The sequence below is a fragment of the Ceratotherium simum genome, chromosome 18, assembly GCF_057802395.1.
Source record: "Ceratotherium simum simum isolate JZ-2026a chromosome 18, ASM5780239v1, whole genome shotgun sequence".
NCBI classification, from domain to species: Eukaryota; Metazoa; Chordata; class Mammalia; order Perissodactyla; family Rhinocerotidae; genus Ceratotherium; species Ceratotherium simum.
This window is the reverse complement of record NC_141917.1, coordinates 42,377,665-42,398,111: the sequence shown is the minus strand read 5'-3', so window position 1 is coordinate 42,398,111 and position 20,447 is coordinate 42,377,665. Positions and strand designations below refer to the sequence as shown.

General features: G+C 37.7%; 1 protein-coding gene across 6 annotated transcripts in view; it reads left to right on the top strand.

Moving 5' to 3' along the window:
* Nucleotides 1-20,447, top strand: part of PLPP1 (phospholipid phosphatase 1) — a 101,043-nt gene that overhangs the window by 13,596 nt on the left and 67,000 nt on the right. Inside the window, exons 2-3 of one of the 6 annotated variants that reach the window (XM_087443277.1) lie at nucleotides 12,514-12,655; nucleotides 18,855-19,009. The exons of 2 other annotated variants lie outside the window; for them this stretch is intronic. In XM_087443277.1, the coding sequence (XP_087299403.1) occupies nucleotides 12,583-12,655; nucleotides 18,855-19,009 (228 nt within the window). In that variant the 5' untranslated portion in view covers nucleotides 12,514-12,582. Of the gene's footprint in view, nucleotides 1-12,513; nucleotides 12,656-18,854; nucleotides 19,010-20,447 lie in introns of those variants that run through there. 3 more of the 6 variants (XM_004422818.3, XM_087443278.1, XM_087443280.1) reach the window with 3 other exon arrangements.

Sequence of the window (20,447 nt, the reverse complement as noted above, 5' to 3'; positions counted from 1 at the left end):
GGGGAGCACAGGAGAGAACCTGATTTAAGATAGAAAGGAGGATGGAGAGGAGATAGTGGGTTTGGTTTTGAACATGTTATGTTTAAGGTGCCTTTGAAATTTCCAGGTGGATGTATCAAATCCTTGTTTGGATAAATGGGTCTGCAACTCAGGGGAGTGGTCTGACTTTATGGAGTCATTGGCATATTTGTGGTTATTGAAGTCATGAGAATTGATGAAATCTCAGGAAGAAGTTTCAAAGTCAGTAGGAACGAAGTTTAGGACTGAGCTTTGAGAAACACCAACATTTCAATTGGTTGGAAAAGGGGAAGAACACCAAGACTGAGAGGGAACACTTTAAAAACCAGAAGACTGTTTTTGGAAAACCAAGTGAAGAGAGTGCCTCTCAAGGAGAGAGTGGTAACAATGTCCACATTCTCCTGAAAAGTCAAGTAAGATACTGTCTGGAAAGTGTCCATTGTGTTTAGTTATGCAAAGGTCATTGATAACCTTATGTAAAGCCATTTCTAAATTGGAGTCGACTGAGAAGTGGGTAGTTGGTGAAGAAATGGAAATTGTGGGTATTGGTAATTATTTTAAAAAGTTGGACTGAGAAGGAAGAAGGTAGCAGCTTAAGGGAGAAGACATCCAAATATTGGCTGAATAAATAAATGTACCTCATGGGCCTTCTTGAGAAGATTCCAAGCACAGGCCAGCAGGATCATTTCTGAAAATGGGAAGAAACTCAGTTAGGGATATCAGCTGAAACACTAATAGGCTGGGATAATAGGTTGTCATAGTTTCCTATAATGTGCTGGATGAGGGAAGAATGATCTTGCCAGGTAGAGGAATACCATTTTTAAATCAATGGTATAGGAATAGGTAAACTCCTATTTAACAGAACCCTCTTTGCTGAGAACAATGGATTACTTGATACTGTTATTTTCCAAAGTAACTGTTACCAAATATGGTGGAGTTTGGGATTTGGAGCTTGGTAGATTGGTCTCAAATTCTGCTTTGCTATATATTCTTGCTTCAGGTCACACAGCTGGTTATTTAGTCTTGCAGAGCTTCAGTTTCTTCACTTGCATAATGGAGAAAATATTGTCCACTTCACAGATTTGTTAGGAATAAATGAGAATAATAAAGCTCCTGGTACTTAGTAGGCACTCAACAAACTAATGTCTGCCCATCTTTTTTTCTTGCTTTCCAGGGTAGCTGCTGTTTATTGTGTAGTTTCAGCATTGTATGTTTGCCCTTAGCCTTAAAGGAATAATTTGTGGGAGTCCTTCCTTTTTCAACTTATCTTCTGTATAAAATAACTTGAGTGGTACAAACACACATTTTTGGGAAAACGGATATATGATTTGCTACTGCAATAATCATAACCATTAAAAAAAGAATTTTACCAAACTTTTTTTGGCTTGTGTGCCTTTAAAAAAAAGTGTGTGTGTTTTAAACAAAGCTTACTAATTTAGATACGCCACTTTGGTGACTTCCTGCCAAAGTAAGAGTTTTTATGTTTTTGTTCTGAGACACACCTTAGTATAACTTTACTTTAGTTTCTGGACCCTTGCTATTTGGCATAATTTCAGACTAGATGTGATAGATCCACATAAATACTTTAAAGATTTAAAATGCACAATACATTTTTTATTTGGGGGGCATGTGAACTGTTAAAAGCAGTTGAGGTCTCAGGTCTGTATTTTATTTGGCTGTTTACTTAACATTTTTTATTTGTCATTTTGATTCTTGAATTATTTTCTACTCATATTTTGAGCACTGAGATAACTAATTTTGTAGCAAGATGGTGAAATTAAGTCAATTTGATTTCTTTTTTTTTTTTGTGAGGAAGATCGGCCCTGAGCTAACATCTGCCAATCCTCCTCTTTTTTTCTGCTGAGGAAGACTGGCCCTGGGCTAACATCCATGCCCGTCTTCCTCTGCTTTATATGGGATGCTGCCACAGCACGGCTTGACAAGCAGTGCATCGGTGCACACCCAGGATCCGAACTGGCGAACCCCGGGTCACCGCAGTGGAGTGCAAGCACTTAACCGCTTGCACCACCGGGCTGGCCCCTAAGTCAATTTGATTTCTTTTCTTCAACTTCGGTTGCTAAAGCAGTCTCCTTAAAGGTTTTTTTTGTTTTTTGTTCCCCTTTTTCTCCCGAAAGCCCCAGTAGATAGTTGTATGTCGTAGTTACACATCCTTCTAGTTGCTGTGTGTGGGACGCCGCCTCAGCATGGCTGGACAAGCAGTGCGTCAGTGCGCTCCCGGGATCTGAACCCAGGCCTCGAGTAGCGGAGTACGTGCACTTAACCTCTAAGCTACAGGGGCGGCCCCTCCTTAAGGGTTTTAAAATCGACTCCCAACCATCACCATACACAGCCTCTTAAGAGGCATTTATGTATTTGCCTTTCTAGAGGATAACTACCCTAGAATTTTTATAAGGGCATTAGAGTTTGCCAGCTTTATTCAAGAACCAATATAATAGTGAACACACACTTGTTATTCTATGGAATATAGGCCTTAACTGCTGAATGGGAGGAGTTATCTCTTGCCCATCTACCAATAAGGGAGACTTCGTTGATTAAGGGAAGTTAGTGGATGAGATTGCTAGGACTGGAAGTCTCATTGGTGGTTCAAAGAGAGAAATAACTTAACCAGGTGTTCTCACCTGAACACAGGAGGCTTCGTTTGACAAGTTTAAATGATACCCAGATAAAACCCTACAGGTCATAATTTCTTTAAAGATTAAATAAACTCTGTTGAAACTGTACTTCAAAGAGGAAACTTCCCCTTGATTCGCTATCCTACATTGTCTTTGAAATTTGTTGGCTAATTACAAGCCTTTGAAGAAAGAGACAAGTAAAATACATGTAGTTAATATTTGATGAAATATTCCTGTGAAATTTTCCAAGTTAAAAATTACTTTTTTACTAGAGGAGCCTTCTCATATCTTGTTTCTTTCCGCAAAGGTATACAGTTTGTAATATATTTTACTATTTTGGTTTTGGAAATACATGGTATTTCATTATATGGATTTAGCATAATGTACTTAACTCTCATACATGAATTAAGTGTTGTGATAGATTTATGTATACATCAGGTCCATGGAGACTCAGAGAGTGAGCAGTGGTTGTGAGGGTTGTAGGCAAAGGAGAAAGATCAGGGAATAAGCATTTATTAAGCTCTTTTAATGTGTCAGGTGCTGTGTTAGGCATATTACTAGGCTCTTAGTTTACAACAGTTCTGAGAGGTATGTAAATAGTATTTATTCGAATTTATCATCTGAGGAAACCAAGCTCAGATAAGTAAGTAATTTGCCCATGCTCACTCAAGTAGTAACTGGGCAAATGACCAAGTAAACCCAGCTAGGCATATCTGACTACAAAGCACCAGCTCTATGCAGGACCCTGCCACATGAAAGGAAAGATTCCATGAGTAGCTGAATAGAAGCTAGAATGGCAAGTAGGTGTTAGCTAGGTGGAGGCGGCAGGGTCATTGCGTTGAGCATGGCAGGAGGTTTGAAACAGGTGAGGGGAGTATGAGAGGCGATATGAGGCTTAAACCAATATTTAGGTTTTTAAAAAAGTTCATATATAGTAAAACTCATTCTTTTGTTATACAGTTCTATGAATTTAGACAATTTAGAATTTAGAGTCACGTAACCACCACACAATCAAGATACGGGACTGGTCTGTTACCCCCCAAATTCTCTCATGCTGCTCTTTTGTAGTCAGCTCCTCATACCATCCTCCATCTCTGGCAAACACTCATCTGTTCTACATCCTATAATGTCATGTAAATGGAATGTCATATAAATGGAATCATACAGTATGTAGCCTTTTTTTTTTTTTAAACTTTATTTGTTTATTTTTCCCCCCAAAGCCCCAGTAGATAGTTGTATGTCATAGTTGCACATCCTTCTAGTTGCTGTATGTGGGACTCAGCCTCAGCATGGCTGGGGAAGTAGTGCGTCGGTGCACACCCGAGATCCGAACCCCGGGCCGCCAGCAGCGGAGCGCACGCACTTAACCACTAAGCCATGGGGCCGGCCAGTATGTAGCCTTTTGAGTCTGGCCTCTTCACTTAGCATAAGGCATTTCTAATTAGGCAACCATTAATGATGTAAATGTTACTGTACAATTTTGCTTTAATTTTTTGCCTCCCTCAAAATGTGCTTATATTATCCCCAACTCCAATTTCATGTAAACAGAATGTTTTTTTGGCTGAAAAATTATTATAGTTATAGCTTCAAATACCAGAGAAGCCCAAAATAGGTTCCTGATAAGTGCCCAGGAGAAAGTAAAATAGAATAAAAAAAATCAGCTGTCTCTCCCCACACCCTTGCTATTTGCATATAGAAACCCGCATGGGAAGTTTCTTACTGATTGTGACCTTTGCCAGCTTGTAAGAGAAAGGGAACAGCTGTTACCATGAGGGAGTGGAAGGAATTAATGTTGTTCCTGGCCAGTTGGCACTGTGTGCCTTTCTGGGGAGGGAGCAGCAGGTGACCAACTTCTTGCTTTTTATTTTTGTTAGTGTATAAATAAATAGGCTAACTTGTTTTTTTGTGCAGAAATCTCACAGTCTATAGTAAAATAACCTGCCTTTACAGTCGTTCTGGATTTTTTTTTAAAAAGCTGGTTAAATATATACAAAGATTTATTTTAAGTGTCTTAATGAACTCAGAGACTCCAAGGTTGAGGATATTATAGGTAGTTATTGACACAAAACCACAAAAAGCAAAAACCTTCTTTGGTAAATGTCACTTATATTCAAACTGCCGTTTCTTGTTTTTGTCCCAACTTAAAAAAACAAAACAAAACCAAAACCCGGCAAGATAACTAAGTACTTTTTATAGTAAAACCATGACAGCCACAGAGAGGGGTGACCAGAATGTAGGTGTCACTAACAGCTGAGAGTGCACTGTTCTTTGAACTCTTACCCCTGGATACTTTGCGTACCATCTCTGTGAATCACACCCAAATATACAGTGCTCTCTCCCACCCACCCCTCCCACCTGGCTTCCGGCACTTCCCCTTCACCTCTACGTTGTACAAACTCATCTTCATGCAGTACAGCTTTCACCATATCCTTTCTTGCTCATGAGACAGTGCTGATTTTTCCTTTCTTGTTGAAACATATCCACATTATTTACCTGGAATTGAAAATCCTCATACTGTAGTTTGCTTTGCCTATTCGTATTTCTTTCCTTGCTGCCTCTGCTTTATTTTTTTTTTTTTTCACTCCTTTCTGTTTATTGCAGTAACATTGGTTTATAACATTGTAAAAATTTCAGGTGTACATCATTGTACTTCTATTTCTGCATGGACTACATCATGTTCACCACCAAAATACTAATTACAACCCATCACCACACACATGTACCGAATTATCCCTTTCACCCTCCTCCCTCCCCCCTTCCCCTCTGGTAACCACCAATCCAATCTCTGTCCCTATGTGTTTGTTTATTGTTGTTATTATCTACTACTTAATGAAGGAAATCATACGGTATTTGACCTTCTCCCTCTGACTTATTTCACTTTGCATTATACCCTCAATGTCCATCCATGTTGTCACAAATGGCTGGATTTCGTCGTTTCTTATGGCTGAGTAGTATTCCATTGTGTATATATACCACAGCTTCTTTATCCATTCGTCCCTTGATGGGCACTTAGGTTGCTTCCAAGTCTTGGCTATCGTGAATAAGGCTGCAATGAACACAGGGGTGTCGTATTTCTTTTATTCCCCCTTTCCCTCTACCCTACTTTAGTTGGATCATCCCGTTTTTTTTTTTTTTTATTGACTGGCAACAGATTGAGCTCAGTTATCAATCTTTAACTTATTTCTAATTCCATTTCCAGTTGCAGTTATTTTGAATGTTTTCCTACTCTATTAAAACCTCCAGTTATCCCCTGCTCTCCTCATTTTTTTAGCAGATGGTATTGTTTCCCACTTCATTTAGAAGGCTTTAGAGGGGCGGGCCCCGTGGCTTAGCGGTTAAGTGCCTGCTCTGCTACTGGCGGCCCGGGTTCGGATCCCAGGCGCGCACCGACGCACCGCTTCTCCAGCCATGCTGAGGCCGCGTCCCACATACAGCAACTAGAAGGATGTGCAGCTATGACATACAACTATCTACTGGGGCTTTGGGGAAGAAAAAAAGGGGGAAGATTGGCAGTAGATGTTAGCTCAGAGCCGGTCTTCCTCAGCAAAAGGAGGAGGATTACCATGGACGTTAGCTCAGGTCTGATCTTCCTCACAAAAAAAAAAAAAAAAAAAAAGAAGGCTTTAGAGTCAGATAAGTACATGTTTGAATCCTGATTGCACCACTTACTATCAAGGCTGATAGCAAGTATACGTCTGAATCTTCCCTTTCCCTGCCCACAACCCTCCACTGTCCTGGTCCCTCCTGTGGACCCTCTAACACAACTGAAAGGTTGAAGCAGGACCCAGCTCCTCCAGCAGCTGGCATCTGTTCTGAGTGGCCAGTGCTGGTGCAGTACTAGTTGTTAAATATTTTTAATTTCAACCTTATTATATGTATGACTTTAATTAAGCTACTTATCCTCTCTGAGTCATCCTCTCATCTTTAAAATGGGGATAATAATACCTGTTTTACAAGGTAATGACTCTTCATTCGTTCATCAGATATTTGTTGAGGGCCTACCTTGTTCTAAGCACTGACTTAGTTGCTTGGGATATGTCAGTGAACAAAACAAAAATATCTGTACCTTCTTGGAGCTTGTGTTCTAGTATTGTGAGGATTAAATGAAAATTAATGTTAAATGTTCAGTATGATGCAGGCACATAGAGGTGCTCCCAGTGTCCCCTTTCTCCCCCTTTGCAACTTTGTTTTCATCAGGACCAAAAGGCCACAGGAAGTTTGTGTGTGGGGAACGGTGAAGCCAACACTAATAACTGGGCGTGGCCTCCCCAAAGAGGACCCAAGGCCTGGCTGCATCCCATAGCAATGCAAATGAAATGGGAAGCTTTTTTTTTTTTTTTTTTTGTAAAAAACCCTATCCGTCCCTGCTCTTGACAGCCTTGGTTGTCTACCTATGCTTACATTTCTTCCCACGGATCTAGCTCTGTGCATTCGTCCCCATTCTCAAATCCTTCTCCCTCCTCCGCCGTTCCACCACCTCAGCTCACTATTATCTTTTGCACTATAAACAAAAACAAAAAAATTTTACCCTTCTTCTGCCCTGTTTGTCCTTCAAGTATGGACCAAGTTCTCCCCTTACTTCCTTTTATCAGAAGACATTTTAAAGTTGTCTCTGTCCACTCACTCATTCACTCCTTAATTCTTTTTGGTCTTTTGTTCTTACTCCAAGTGCTGCAGGCCTTCTGTCAGGGTTCATCAGTAACCTCTTGTCTGTTTTTTTTCTACTCAGCTTCTTTGTAACTGGCATCTGTTAAGACCATGTGACCTCAGTGAGTTCATGGCCTCATCGATCTGCCTGGGTTTGAATCCTAATTCTGCAGCCTAAGTGGCCTTGGGCGGGTTTATTCATCTTCAAAATGATGTAATAATATTTACCTTTTAAAGTTATTGAAGGATTGTAAAGCTATAACACCTAGCACACTGTCAGGATATATGGTGGGAGTTAAGTAAAAAGTAGCTACTGTTATTGACATTTTTAAAAGGTGCCCCTTCATTTTCCCTGCACTATTTTTTCATGTTCTTCATCCTAGTTTGCTGATAGTTCATTACTTATTAGTTGGCTATATTGACTTTTTGTTTTCTTTCCAAGATTATGGCTGTTGTCACTTTCTCTGAGTGATCTTAATTAAACGTCATGGCTTCAGCTATCTTCTTTCTAATTGATAATTTCAGATACTCATATTTAGTCTGCATTCACTCTTGAGTGCCAGATACGAATGTTTAGCTGTATGCCAGACATGAAACATTTGTCAGATGATCAGGAATAATAATCAGGAAGGAGTGTCTACATTTGATTTGTAGAGGAAACAAGCTATCTTACCTGGCAAACTTATTAGTTTCACTTGTTAAGTTGATAAAATTTTGAATGACTTTCTTTACTTTTGGACATCTAATGATGCTTTACAAAGGAAGGGAAGAAAATCCTTTCTGTTCAGAAATAACACATAACTCTTGTCAATTAGCAGGAGGATTTTTCATGTGATTCTAGAAAGATTTTGCAACACCTGTTTCCAAAGACAGCAAGAAAAATATTGCATTTTTCCCCCAAAATGTATTTTGTTCAAACCAAATTGGACACCAAATAAAGAACATTCCTTGAGTTCTGAATGAATAGAATTTTCTAAAAACGGCTCAAGTAACACAAAGTAGTAAAGAGCCAAAAAAATTTTATTTACTTTTAACCTTGGACTGCTAAAAGGAGAAAATGAAAGGGTTTATAGGAGCAAATTTCACAAAAGTAACTGTAGACTTACTTGTTAGACCCAAATATACATGTAGAAAAATGCACAAACATGGTTAAATTTACATGTGCTGGATTTTTTTTTTTTTGAAGGGAGACTATTTCTTAATATGGGTTTTATCCGTTACCTTTATGGTAAAACATCAGCTCCTAGAAGCAGTTCCCTCGCTGTTTATTTTTCTTATAAGTTTTGCTGAGGTTTCACGTTTCTCTTCCATAGTTTGCAGCGAGAAGTATTTAGACATTAGGATGGCTCAGACAGCCCAAGATGTATCTTAGGTCACACAGAGCAGCTGCACCTTCACCTACAGTGTAACCCACAGAAGGGAATTGGTTGTTGGTCTGTGTACAGACCAGCATAGGCTCATAGAATCATGGACTGAAAGGGACCTAGGAGATAGTGTCATTCTTCTTTCTCATTTGTAAATAAGTGAACTGAGACCCTGGTGGTTAGACTCCTCTCCTAAAAGAGAGGTGGTATGATGTGGTGAAAAGAAAAGGAACTTTTTGTTAAAATCTTGGCTTCCTTGCTTACCGGCTGTGTAGTACTGGTTATTTGCCCTAGTTCACACCCAAGAGCTGTGTACTCTTGGGTGAATTACTTAGTATTCTGAATTTCTGATAAAATTTAGCCCAGAGATATAGTTAGTCCCCTTTAAAAATTTTAATAATTTGTTATATTTGTGTTTTTCTTTTGTTTTCTTAAGCCTTTAACAAGACAGATCATTTCATTAACCTATAAAAACTCATTTGGTTTTGTTGATCTGATTTTTCCTTTGTTTTCTGTTTCATTAATTTCTGTTCTATGTTCTTTTCACTTTTAAGAAATAAACTTCTGCTTTTGAAATTAGAACAGGAAGCAAAATTGCAAAAAGCATAGGTAACACCAAAAATGACCTGAGTTCTATAATATAGCCAAATAAGGAGAGGAAGTATAGAAAGTAAAGAGAAATTACGGGAAAAGGGTAAAATTAGGAGGAGGGAGGGGGGCAGAGAATTAAGGGATGATGTAGGAATATCAAGTTGAATTAATTCTGTTCTTCTTTGAGGTCATAGTCTACTGATCACTTTGGTCTGTGGGTTTTAGGATATTAATTATTTTATTATATTTCTTATACCTTTATAATAGAAGTATTCATAGATGACCTTTTTTTGGGGTGTGTTTATGTGCACATTGTGAAACTGTATGGCGCAGGTTCGTATGTTTTTGAGGAGAGGGTCCATAGTTTCATTAGAATCTTAAAGGGGTCCATGAACCCCCTAGAAGTTAAGAACTGCTGCTTTGGAGTCTTCACCACATGGGATAACTTGAGAAGCCTACGAGGAAAGAATTGTATTTTTTTCCTGCTCTAACAGTAATGACTGCTACCCACTTGAGAGAGATTGAGTGTTCCTTACAATTCCTCTGGTGAGAAGCAGATGACCAGGCAATACACTAGGAACAAAATTTAGCTTTTACGGAAGTGAAACTTAAAACTTCATGATATTCTGTAAGCATAAATATTGTGATACCTGGTGTGAATTACAAAATCTTAAATCTTTGATTAATATTATTTTTGTACAGCTAAGCCAAGTGTTCTTGGCCTCTTCTGAGGGTAAGAATAATTCTGGAAAGAGGAGGAAGCGGTTGGTAGCTGCTGTGGAGATGGGGTGCTGTAAAGCCGAGGTTTGGGCAGCCAGAGACAAAAAGGTACTCTGCTGGGTTAGAGATGAAGGAACTTACCCCAGGACGGAAGAATAGGGAAATCTGAGGTTGGTGAGGGAGGTAGGAGTGTACCCCAGACATACTTGACAGGCCCTCTTGCTTCCCCTTATAGGAAGGCTAGTTGCCTGGAGAGAGAAGCCAGCTCAAGATTCTAAAATTTGGGGGATGCAGTAGGGATAGTATTTTAAAGGAAGCAAGCCAAAAGTGTACGTGTGGGGGAATTTTTTTCTGAGTTCTGGCTCACAATAAAACCCCTGTTTACTCAAGTACTTCATAATTATTTCCTCTTGAGTTTCTGGAATCAAAGTTAGTTTTGCTGTGTATTAAGTAGCAATTTGATGGTTCTCAACTTGTTAGTTTATTTTTAATCCTCTAAATCTGCATTATTGAGTATGAGAGCCTGTAGCCATATATAGCTATTTAAGATGAAATTGATTAAAAGTGAGTAAAATAAAAAAATCAGTCCTTCATTCTCACTAGCCACATATCAAGAGCTCATTTAGCCACATGTAGCTAGTGGCTACTATATTAGACAGCACATTGTATTGGACATTTTTGTCATGATAGAAAATTCTTTTAGACAACACTGCCCTAAATGAAGTTGTTTATTTTCTTTTCTCTCTCTTCTCTATCAGACTAATGCTGGTTTATATTAATATGTAATCAATTTTGAGATTTTTTTTTTAAATAAAAAACTTGACAGGCTTGCTGGAGTAATATTCCTTTGCTTGTTACATAATAAAAAGACAGTTCCACCCTTTTAGGTTGATCTGCCTGAGTGCCATTATTTTACAAGATTTTTCAAGAAGTGGTGACTAAGGTATTTGTATTCGTTATGGCTTGTATTCGACTGCCTCTGCTAAACTGATGATCCTCAGGATTATTTTTACTCTCTATACAATAAGCATGTTCTGGAAGGGCCTAAAATGTTATAGCAAAATTTTTAAGGTGAAAAACTACCTTTGTTTTATACATTTTTAAGGAGATATTAGACTTATTATGATTTATCTACTTCATATGTCATTGATATTCATAGTTCTCAAAAGTTGCAAGAGAGGAAAATCCCAAAAAGTAATTATTTCACTGTTGCTGTACTTCTCTGAAGATCTCTGAGATCCTATCATTCAGGCTAAAGGATAATTTCTGTTGCTTTGTTTTTTGTTTTAAAGAGAATAGAAAAATAGACTTTTTCCTTTGCCCTGCTTTCAAACAATCTCTTTACCATAGGTAGGACTTTTTCAGGTAACTCGCATGTATAGCGTAATTTCAGGAAACACAACAAAAAACTTTTTCATTGTGATAAAGCATTTTTTAAAATTCAAAATTAATGATCTAGAGCTTTTGTTTTATTATAAAATATTCAAACATGGAAGTATATACAATAGGAAATGAGTTTTCTACCTGATTTGTGTTATTACCATCTCTGGAGATAACTACTTAAAAGTTGTTTATATATTCCTCTAGGCTTTCCAATGTACTTTTAGACATAAACGCAAATAATTGGTTTTATATAAATGAAATTATACTAAACATAATGTTTTTACAGATTATTTTGTCCATTTAACAATATAATGGACATATTTCTATGTGTATGATCCATACTCATACTGTTGATTAGGTTTTTAAAAATTTTTTCTATATTTTATGGTAGGAAATCTGAAGTATAAATATGTTTTTATGTGAAGATAATATTCAGTTGTAATGTATGAGGAACTGCCTTAGCATGATGGTGACCTGTAATAGGTGCTCAGTACATGTTAGTTTCCATTCTTATTCTTGGACATATATGAGAAGGGTCATGGAACATGACTGTTTCTTTTGAGTAGTGAAACTCTAAGAACTCACAGTAAATATCTACAAACAACCATAGTATTAATCTTTTCACTGTAAAGCAAACCTTTCTCTTAAGTATGTCTGTGTTTTGTGTTTATAAATTGCTGCAAGACTAGCAGGATTGCTATTTAAGAGTCTTGTAAGCTTGGCTGCCCTGATTATTTTAGGTGCTTCCTGGAAGAGCAAATATTTTTTACTGGTGAATAAGAGACCACATTATGATTTATCCTTTTTACTGAGAGTGCACAGTATAGTATGTACTATAAAGCTGTACGGTATGTGAAAATGTTTTATATGAGAATCTTGGAACAAAGTCCTTTGCTAACTTTGAAGATGTGTAGAATGGATATTGAGATGGAAATCCAACACGTCTGTCATGGGGTAGGATGTGTACGTATGTGCTTAGTAAGCATGTGCTTAGTGATAGAGTTGCAGATCCTATTGTTTCCAGTGTTTCTAGAGAAGAGACTAGGAAAAGATGGATCTGGAGCTGATAATTATTTGTAAAGTCCTATTTTGAAATATTATTGCTTTATACTCTTTATCACCTCATTTGGAAATGTAATCCTTCTGCTTTCCTGCAGGGAATTTGTGGACCTCTGTTTTGGATGGATCAGTAAAGAGGATTGAATTGGGGCCCAACTTCTTTTCTCATGGGGAAAAGAGTGAGGGGTGCTGCTGAGAGAGGTGCTTCCACAGTAGCCAGGTCTGAAGCTTTGCTTGGAGGTAATGCTGGACTGTATGGAAATTGCCTTCGAGATTCCAGGCGTTTGTGAATTATAAATTTCTTTTAGCAATTAACATGGGTATATCAGTCTGTTTATGTGTTATTATTTTGTGTACCCCGTGGAAAACAAGCTTGAGAAGTAATTGTTAGAACAGAATTGGAAGTGCTTCCCTAGCATGTTCTTGGACTTTAGATTATTAACCAGTTTTTTTGGTTTTGGTCTTTTCTTGGCTTATTTGTTTTAACTTGAGTCTTTTGGAGAGAACAATCACTCAAAACTTTTCAGGACCTAAATTTATAGTTACACAAGATTATTGTTTTTGTGCTTCAGAGGCTTTTGCTCACTTGTTTATTCTTTTGTTCATTTATTCATTCAACAAATATTCCTTGAAGTACTTACTATAAGCAGGATTGTGGGGGCAGTGCTATGAGATAGTAATCTACTCATGGTAAAGGAAAAATGGGAAATGTATTCTGTAGAGATACCAAAGGCTGAAGGTAGGGACATGTGTGTGTGTGTGTGTGTGTGTGTATGTGCATGTATGTGTGTATATATTTAAGAGAGACACAGACACACATCCATATATACCTGTACAGAGACATGGTCCATAGTGCTGTAGGAGCAATCTCCTAAACATTTTTAGAATCCGTCTCTTCTTTCTATTTCCAGTGTTACTCCTTTATTTCAGGCCCTCAACATCTCTCATATACACTAGTATTTCTTGCCTCTGGACTTTCCCTCTATTCTAACTTTACACTGCTTTTTCCTTTATACAGCTCTTCTCAGAGTTTTTTCCCCCTACTAAAGCACAGATTAGATTGTGTGTCTCCTGTCACCTACAGAATAAAGTCTAAACTTCTTAATATATAGACTTAATATAGATTCTGTAAATAGTCCCTTTATTAAACTCTCCTGAGTTATCCACTTTTAGTTACCATCTGTTCCATGCTGAGACCCAGAATGGTCTCACCTTCTGCCTCTTGGTTCTAGATATCTTCTGTTTCCTTATGCAGACCTGTTCTCATCATTGTCTACCCTGTCCTCGGTGCCAGGAGGCTGACCTTGCCCTGTGGCTTCTAGATGGGTTTGGATACTGGGAACCACTGGCAGGAGGAGAGTGGGGTTGCTGTGTTTATCCTCCTGGCTTCCTCCTGCCAAATCATGTCATGTTGGCTTTCCCAGAGGCTCCTCTTAAGCAGCCTTTAAGGCCTAGGAGTGGTAGCAGCTTCAGGAAGTTGCACTATGTCTTGACTCTGCCTACACCTGTCATACCTTGCAAATAGTCCTTTATTAAGCTCATCTTAAATTACCCAGTTTGAGAGTGCTGGTTCCTGCTGGGATCCTGACTGCTCCATTGTCAAATCCTCTAAGCTGCAGTTCTGCCTGCAGTTACAGCTGTGTGATTTTCCTGTGGCACTTATCTCTCTGTTTTTTTAAGCTTTTTTTGGTGAGGTTTTTTCCACCCTTCCCTCTTTTAGTCTTTTTTCCTTTTCCCTTTCCTGGCACTGTGACTGCCATATAATAGGAATTGAAAAGTCTGAATGAATATGGAGAGGAGATTTTCAAGAGGACGGACATTTGAATTTCCTTGTGGTATAGCATAATATTTATTTAGATGTCTGAAAATGAGATCTTTTGAGAAATAGGGAAAGTTAGTGGGTACTGAAGTCAGTATAATCACTTCAACATCTAGATTTTTATTTCATTCTTTTCAAAAAATAAACTTAGTACTTGTTTTTCTTTACCTTTGTTTCTACATATTAGAAATAACATTGGTTTACTTCAATCTTTCTCTCTTTAAAATGCATTTGAGATTTATTCTGTTGGAATATTTTGTAACAGCATGTCTTTAAGGAAGTGTGTACTATATATAAAATCAGAGAGATTTCAATGATCACTTGGTTGGAGAAACTAAGGAATATAAGAAACATATATACATATACATGCCTATCCAGATATTCATTTGTCTATCTTCCTTGATATATCTTAGAAGGGACGCACTAAGAGCAGACTTACAGTAGCTAATAAATGTGTTTACCAAGATTGAAGTGTGTTTAGCAAGATTGAACTTTTTAAAAGTGACAGTGACTTCTCTTACTAAGGGAACTTTAATTAAGAGAAAAATATCCGAGAATTATGATTAGGGTCAAAAATAGTTTCTATATCCTTTATATATTAAGGAAAGAATATACTTTGATAAATAAGCCCTATGGAAGGGCTTATTTTGAGCAGAATCTTACTATAACACTAACTGACACAGAACTCTCCAGTACTAGAGTAAAAAATTACCATTAAAATAATCTCTATAGCAGAGAATATTCCATTGCTTTTTAGAGTAAAGGTGACTGTTTACTCTAGGGGGATGGATATGCCTGTGTGTGTGTGTGTCTTAGTCTGTTTGAGCTGCCATAAAAAATACTGTAGATTGAGTGGCTTAAACAACAGAAATTTATTTTCTCACAGTTTTGGAGGCTGGAATTCTGAGATCAGGATGTCAGCATGGTTGGGTTCTGGTGAGGACTCTCTTCCTGGCTTGCAGATGGTCACCTTCATGCTGTATCTTCACATGGCCTTTCCTTGGTACATACATGTGGAGAGAGAGCAAGCTCTCTCTATTCCTCGTCTTATAAAGCCATCAATCCTAATGGATTAGGACCCTACCTTTATGACTTCATTTAACTTTAATTACCTCCTAAAAGCCCTATCTCCAAATGCAGTAAAATAGGGGGCTAGAACTCCAACATAAGAATTTTGGGGGGGGACACAATTCAGTCCGTAGGGGTGGGCATGTGTGTGCTCACATGTGTATGTATAAAACATATGAGCAATAGAGGAAATCAGTGTGATATATTTAACTTGAAGAAAGAGATTCATGCTTAGACAACGACAGCCCAATATTGAAGCTCGTTACTGAGGTTTCTTTGTAAAGATATTGTTGTGTTAGTGGAGGTGGTGTAATACATTCTCTCGCAGGTTACCAATGACACCCTTTTTCCTCAAACCTCATAGTCTTGACTCAGTTTTCACTCTCCTTGATGTCTTTGAATTTGACATCCTACATTTACCTAGATATAAAGTTGTTACTCTAAGCTACTTCGGTTGGCTTTTGTATCACAACATTGTCCGACTTCACTGTGGTTCATTCTTTTGTTCAAAGAATGTCCAGTATGTGCTGCTGAATGAGACAGACACATCCCTGACCTCTGGAGCATGTAATCATCCTTTCTTCCTCTCTCTCTACTACAGTCCCTTTTCATGATTTCATCTTGCAGATTAGTCATTAGCTGATTGTTTTATCTCTGTTATTCTTGACTTTAGACGTTCTCTGAGAACTGTTTCATTCACCTGGCTTAAATTACCACCTCTAATGCCAACAATTTGCATATCTCTCTGTACTGCTGATCTTTATCCTGAATTTTATTCATTTAGCCATTCAGTGAATTTTTATTCAGAGCCAACTGTGTGCCTTTGTGTGCACGATACAAGAATGATATAGTCTTGGCCCTCAAATTGCTGACAGAATGAAGAGAGCAACTTAAAATACACTGTGATAGATGTATGTACAAGGTGCCCTGGGACAAGTAAATAGGGAGTGCCTGGCTTGTACTTGAAGGGGAAACGAGAGGGCAAATATCCCCAGTAGAAGGCTGAACATATATGAAGACACTTAGGGTTTTGAAAACATAGTATGTTTAGGCAACAGCAGATGGTTCAGTGTGATTGGAGCCTTGAGAGCTGCATGGGGAAGAGTAAAAGATAAGGCTGAGCATTTAAGGTGTCAGATCACCCCAAAGGCAGTATTCTCAATACTAAACTAATTTTCTTCCACCATAAACCAGCTCCCCCTCCCAACTTTTATTTCTGTCAGTGGGACCAATCCTTCTCCCTACTTCCCAACCCTGAAGTGTCATCTTTAGGTCTGCCTCAGCAATTGTGATAGGTCATCAAGTCGAATCATTTCTATATTCAAAACACTCTTTTCTTGCATCCTTTTCTGTTTTCACTATCAACACACTACATATCACTTAATTACTAGATTATTTCAAAGCTGTATTAAATGCTCCCCTTTCTACTATTTTTTTTTTTAAGTTAATGTCAAAACCCCTTATTTTATCCTGTTGCTGACTCTGAGCAAAAGAGGACAGTCATATTTCATTTCCTACAGGATAGGTCTTTTCTTAGGTTAGTATTTTAAATACATAATCTTTTTAGTAAACACAAAAATCTGAAGCCTGCTTCCTCTCATTAAAAACCACAAAATTGCAGAATTAAGAGAATCTGCAGCAAAGAAGATTTTGTTCCGTTGACTTTGAGGTTTTATTATGAACATAATACATATTTTATACTGAAATAGCTTTTTCAAAGAACAGGTCTCCCTCCCCCCAGTCATATCTTACTTGTCACAACTTGATCCTGTTAATTTAGCCAGATCACTTGCCTCTACTGACTCTAGAAACAGCCTGTGTTAGAATCCTGGTTCCACTACTTAGTAGTTTCAGTAAGGTTCCGCATTTTTCTAAGCCTCATAGTAACTTTATGTGAAAATAGGGGAAGTGATAATACTACTTCACAGGGTTGAGTTAATCTGTTGTAGTTAATCTCTGAGTTAATCTGTGTAGCCTAGTGCCTGGCATGTGTGAGCGCGCAGTACATCTTGGCTGTAAAATGTTCTGTACCTTGAACACTCCTTGCTCATTCCCTCTGTGCTCTTGTTCTTGCGACCTCGTGCTGCCCTTGCATCCCTCTACCACTAAATGCTCTCCTGGAGCCCCTCCCTGTTGCCTGTGATTTACTTGCTGTTTTCAAATTCAACTTGGTTGCCTTTTCTTTAATAGTCTATTCTAACTACTGCAGTTCACGTTGACCTCTGAATTCCTATAGGACCTTTTATACCACTTTAGAAATTAGTCATATTTTTTGTCTTTTATGGTATTTCTTTTTAAATTTACATACAGTAAAATTTACTTTTTTTGTTGTACAATTCTATGAGTTTTGACAAATGCTTAGAGTTGTGGAATTACCATCACAATCAAGATAACAGAACAGTTTCGTCATCCCCCCAAAATCTATCTTGGTATTACTTTTTAAACAGTTTCCTGAGTATGCATTCTGTTTCTACATGTACAATTTAGGCTCTTGAACCTAGTGTCTTGTTTTACACTAATTTGTCTCCCCTGTGTATGGCCTAGCCTAGTATTGAGTATATAGTGAGTAGTGAACATTTGAATTGTATAAAACAAAGCCCAAAAGCATGGTCAATTTTAACATTTTAAGAAGCTACTAATCTAAGTTATTTAATTTCTCTTTGGTTTTTCATTTTATTTGGGTGAAAATTATTCCTCTATAACTTGCTAAAGTGATTTTGGAACCTTGCCGGGGCTAATAAAAACCATTTTTAATTTGTCTTTGGAAAACAAAGGGCTTGTTTCTTTCTGTTTTTTGTTATCAAGTATACTATGGTTTCTGTCCTTTTCTAACTCTATTAATTTAAATTTTGATATGAAACAAAATTTTATATCTTTTTTTTTTTTTTTAATTTATTTTTCCCCTAAAGCCCCAAGCGATAGTTGTAAGTCATAGTTGCACATTCTTCTAGTTGCTGTATGTGGGACGCGGCCTCAGCATGGCCGGAGAAGCAGTACGTCTGTGCGCGTCCGGGATCCGAACCCGGGCAGCCTGCATCAGAGCGCATGCACTTAACCGCTAAGCCACGGGGCCGGCCCAAAATTTTATATCTTTACCCTCCTTAACTACATTTGGCTGTTGTGATGCTCTTAATTATTAGATATGTTTACTGAGTTTTGCCTTTTTTTCTTAAACGTATTTAAGATACTGAGCAATTCAATTAAAGATGAATTGGTTACAAAATGTAAAATATAAAGCCTTCTTGTTTTCCCAACTTTATTTTCCCATGGGCCAATTTTATTCTCTTCCCTGTGGGTTTCTTTTATTGATTGTCTCTAAAATCAGAGGTCAACGCAAGTAAGAAAATTTGTACTTGATGAAGGTGGGGTTGATAGGAACAAGCTAATGCTGCATGGTTTCCTCAGTGTTCACTCTTGGATATTATGGAGTATTGATCCTTTTTCAGAAAGGGGAAAATATGGTTAAGACTTGCATCCCATTCAGTAGACTTTACTTCCTAACAGAGTGAATTGAACTTAACCATGTGTGTCTTTTTTTCCCTTCCCCAACAGCTTCCATGCCTATGGCTGTTCTAAATTTGGGCCAAATATATCCATTTCAGAGAGGCTTTTTCTGTAAAGACAACAGCATCCAGTATCCGTACCATGATGGTACCATCACAACCACTGTCCTCAGCACAGTGGGGCTTGGTTTACCCATTTCCTCTGTAAGTAAATTAATGAGTAGGTAGTGATGGGTTTGTGGTGTTGGAGGTTGGATAAAGTAATGGAGTTGGGGTGGGGGTAAATCCACACTACTATCTTCACCAGTGTTGATGTGGTGAATGATTGCTTAAGGAATATACCCCGTTTTAATCCAAGGGCAGTGTTTCTCCAGTTGAAGGGGGATATTGCCCAAAACAACTTGATGCCATCATTCAGAATTATAGAATGATTATTTTAGAATGGAAGGGTTCATTTAAGTCATTTGGGCCAGCTCCTTTCAGTATACAAGTGAAGAAACTTAGGCCTAGACACTTGATCAAGCCCCGTAAGCTATTTTATCGCAGAGCTGAAACTAAGATTATGCTTGTTTTATAATATTAGTAAATGGAAATTGAGGCCATAAAAAAGGAGATAGATGTATTAAATTTGAGAAAACAACTCAGCAGTAAGAATATACATACATATGCAAAATAAAATCCTCAGACTACATCAAAACTGTATCACTATTTTTTAAGCTGTACTGTCCTTTAAATAGTCCATCACTTTGTAGGATGATATTGGATTTCATTATTTTAGTTAACTGGAAACTTTCCTTCTAGGTTAAGGTTCACAAACTAGGTTAAGATTGGCACTTGAGATATTGTGCTTACTTTCCTTATCCTTGGCTCTGATTCGTGAACCTTACCCTATGTCTCTTTATGTGACCTGGAAATAGAAGAGGAGCTGAGTGAAGATTTACCTCCTTGAGTGTCTTGGGAGGGTAGCAAGTCATGCCATGTTTCTCCTTTGACCACCTGTCTCTTGTCAGTTGGCTTCCCCAGATAGTTGACTTAAAAAATTTTACTGTCTTAGCAAATTCAGCAGCTTTATTTCCACAATAGGACAGGCTGACTTTTCTTTCTCTGTTTTGCTTCCAAAATTGGTTAAGAATAATATCCTAGTTCTTTGGTTTTCCAGTTCATATCTGAGTTCATTTTGTCTTTCTGGCTAGCAGATTTTTTTTTTGATAGTCTTTAGTACATTATTCTGAAGGTGAAGGGGACTTGGGTTTTGTTAAGTTCCAAGATATATTAAATATTTCCATATATAGTCTATGCATTGTAATTTGATTATAACCACTTTTATAGGAGTAAAAGGGGAGAAAAATCTGGGATTTAGTTTAAGAAGATGTTTACTTTTTTCCTAAGATTTACTTTTTTCCTTCTATTTTAGCCATCAGGCTTATGAAACAATGTGCAGGAAAGCATATAGTACTGCCACTTAGATGATAGTAGATAATGTTACTGTACTTGTGTGAAGTACAAGGTATTTGTTGTAGCCATTATTTTGAGCAGCTATTGCCACATAAAGTTTTTTTAAAAACTACCCCTGTATTTGAGGAGATAATTGCTTGAGGATCAGGAGTTACTTTTAGTTTTTTGACTTGGTACATTTTATCTT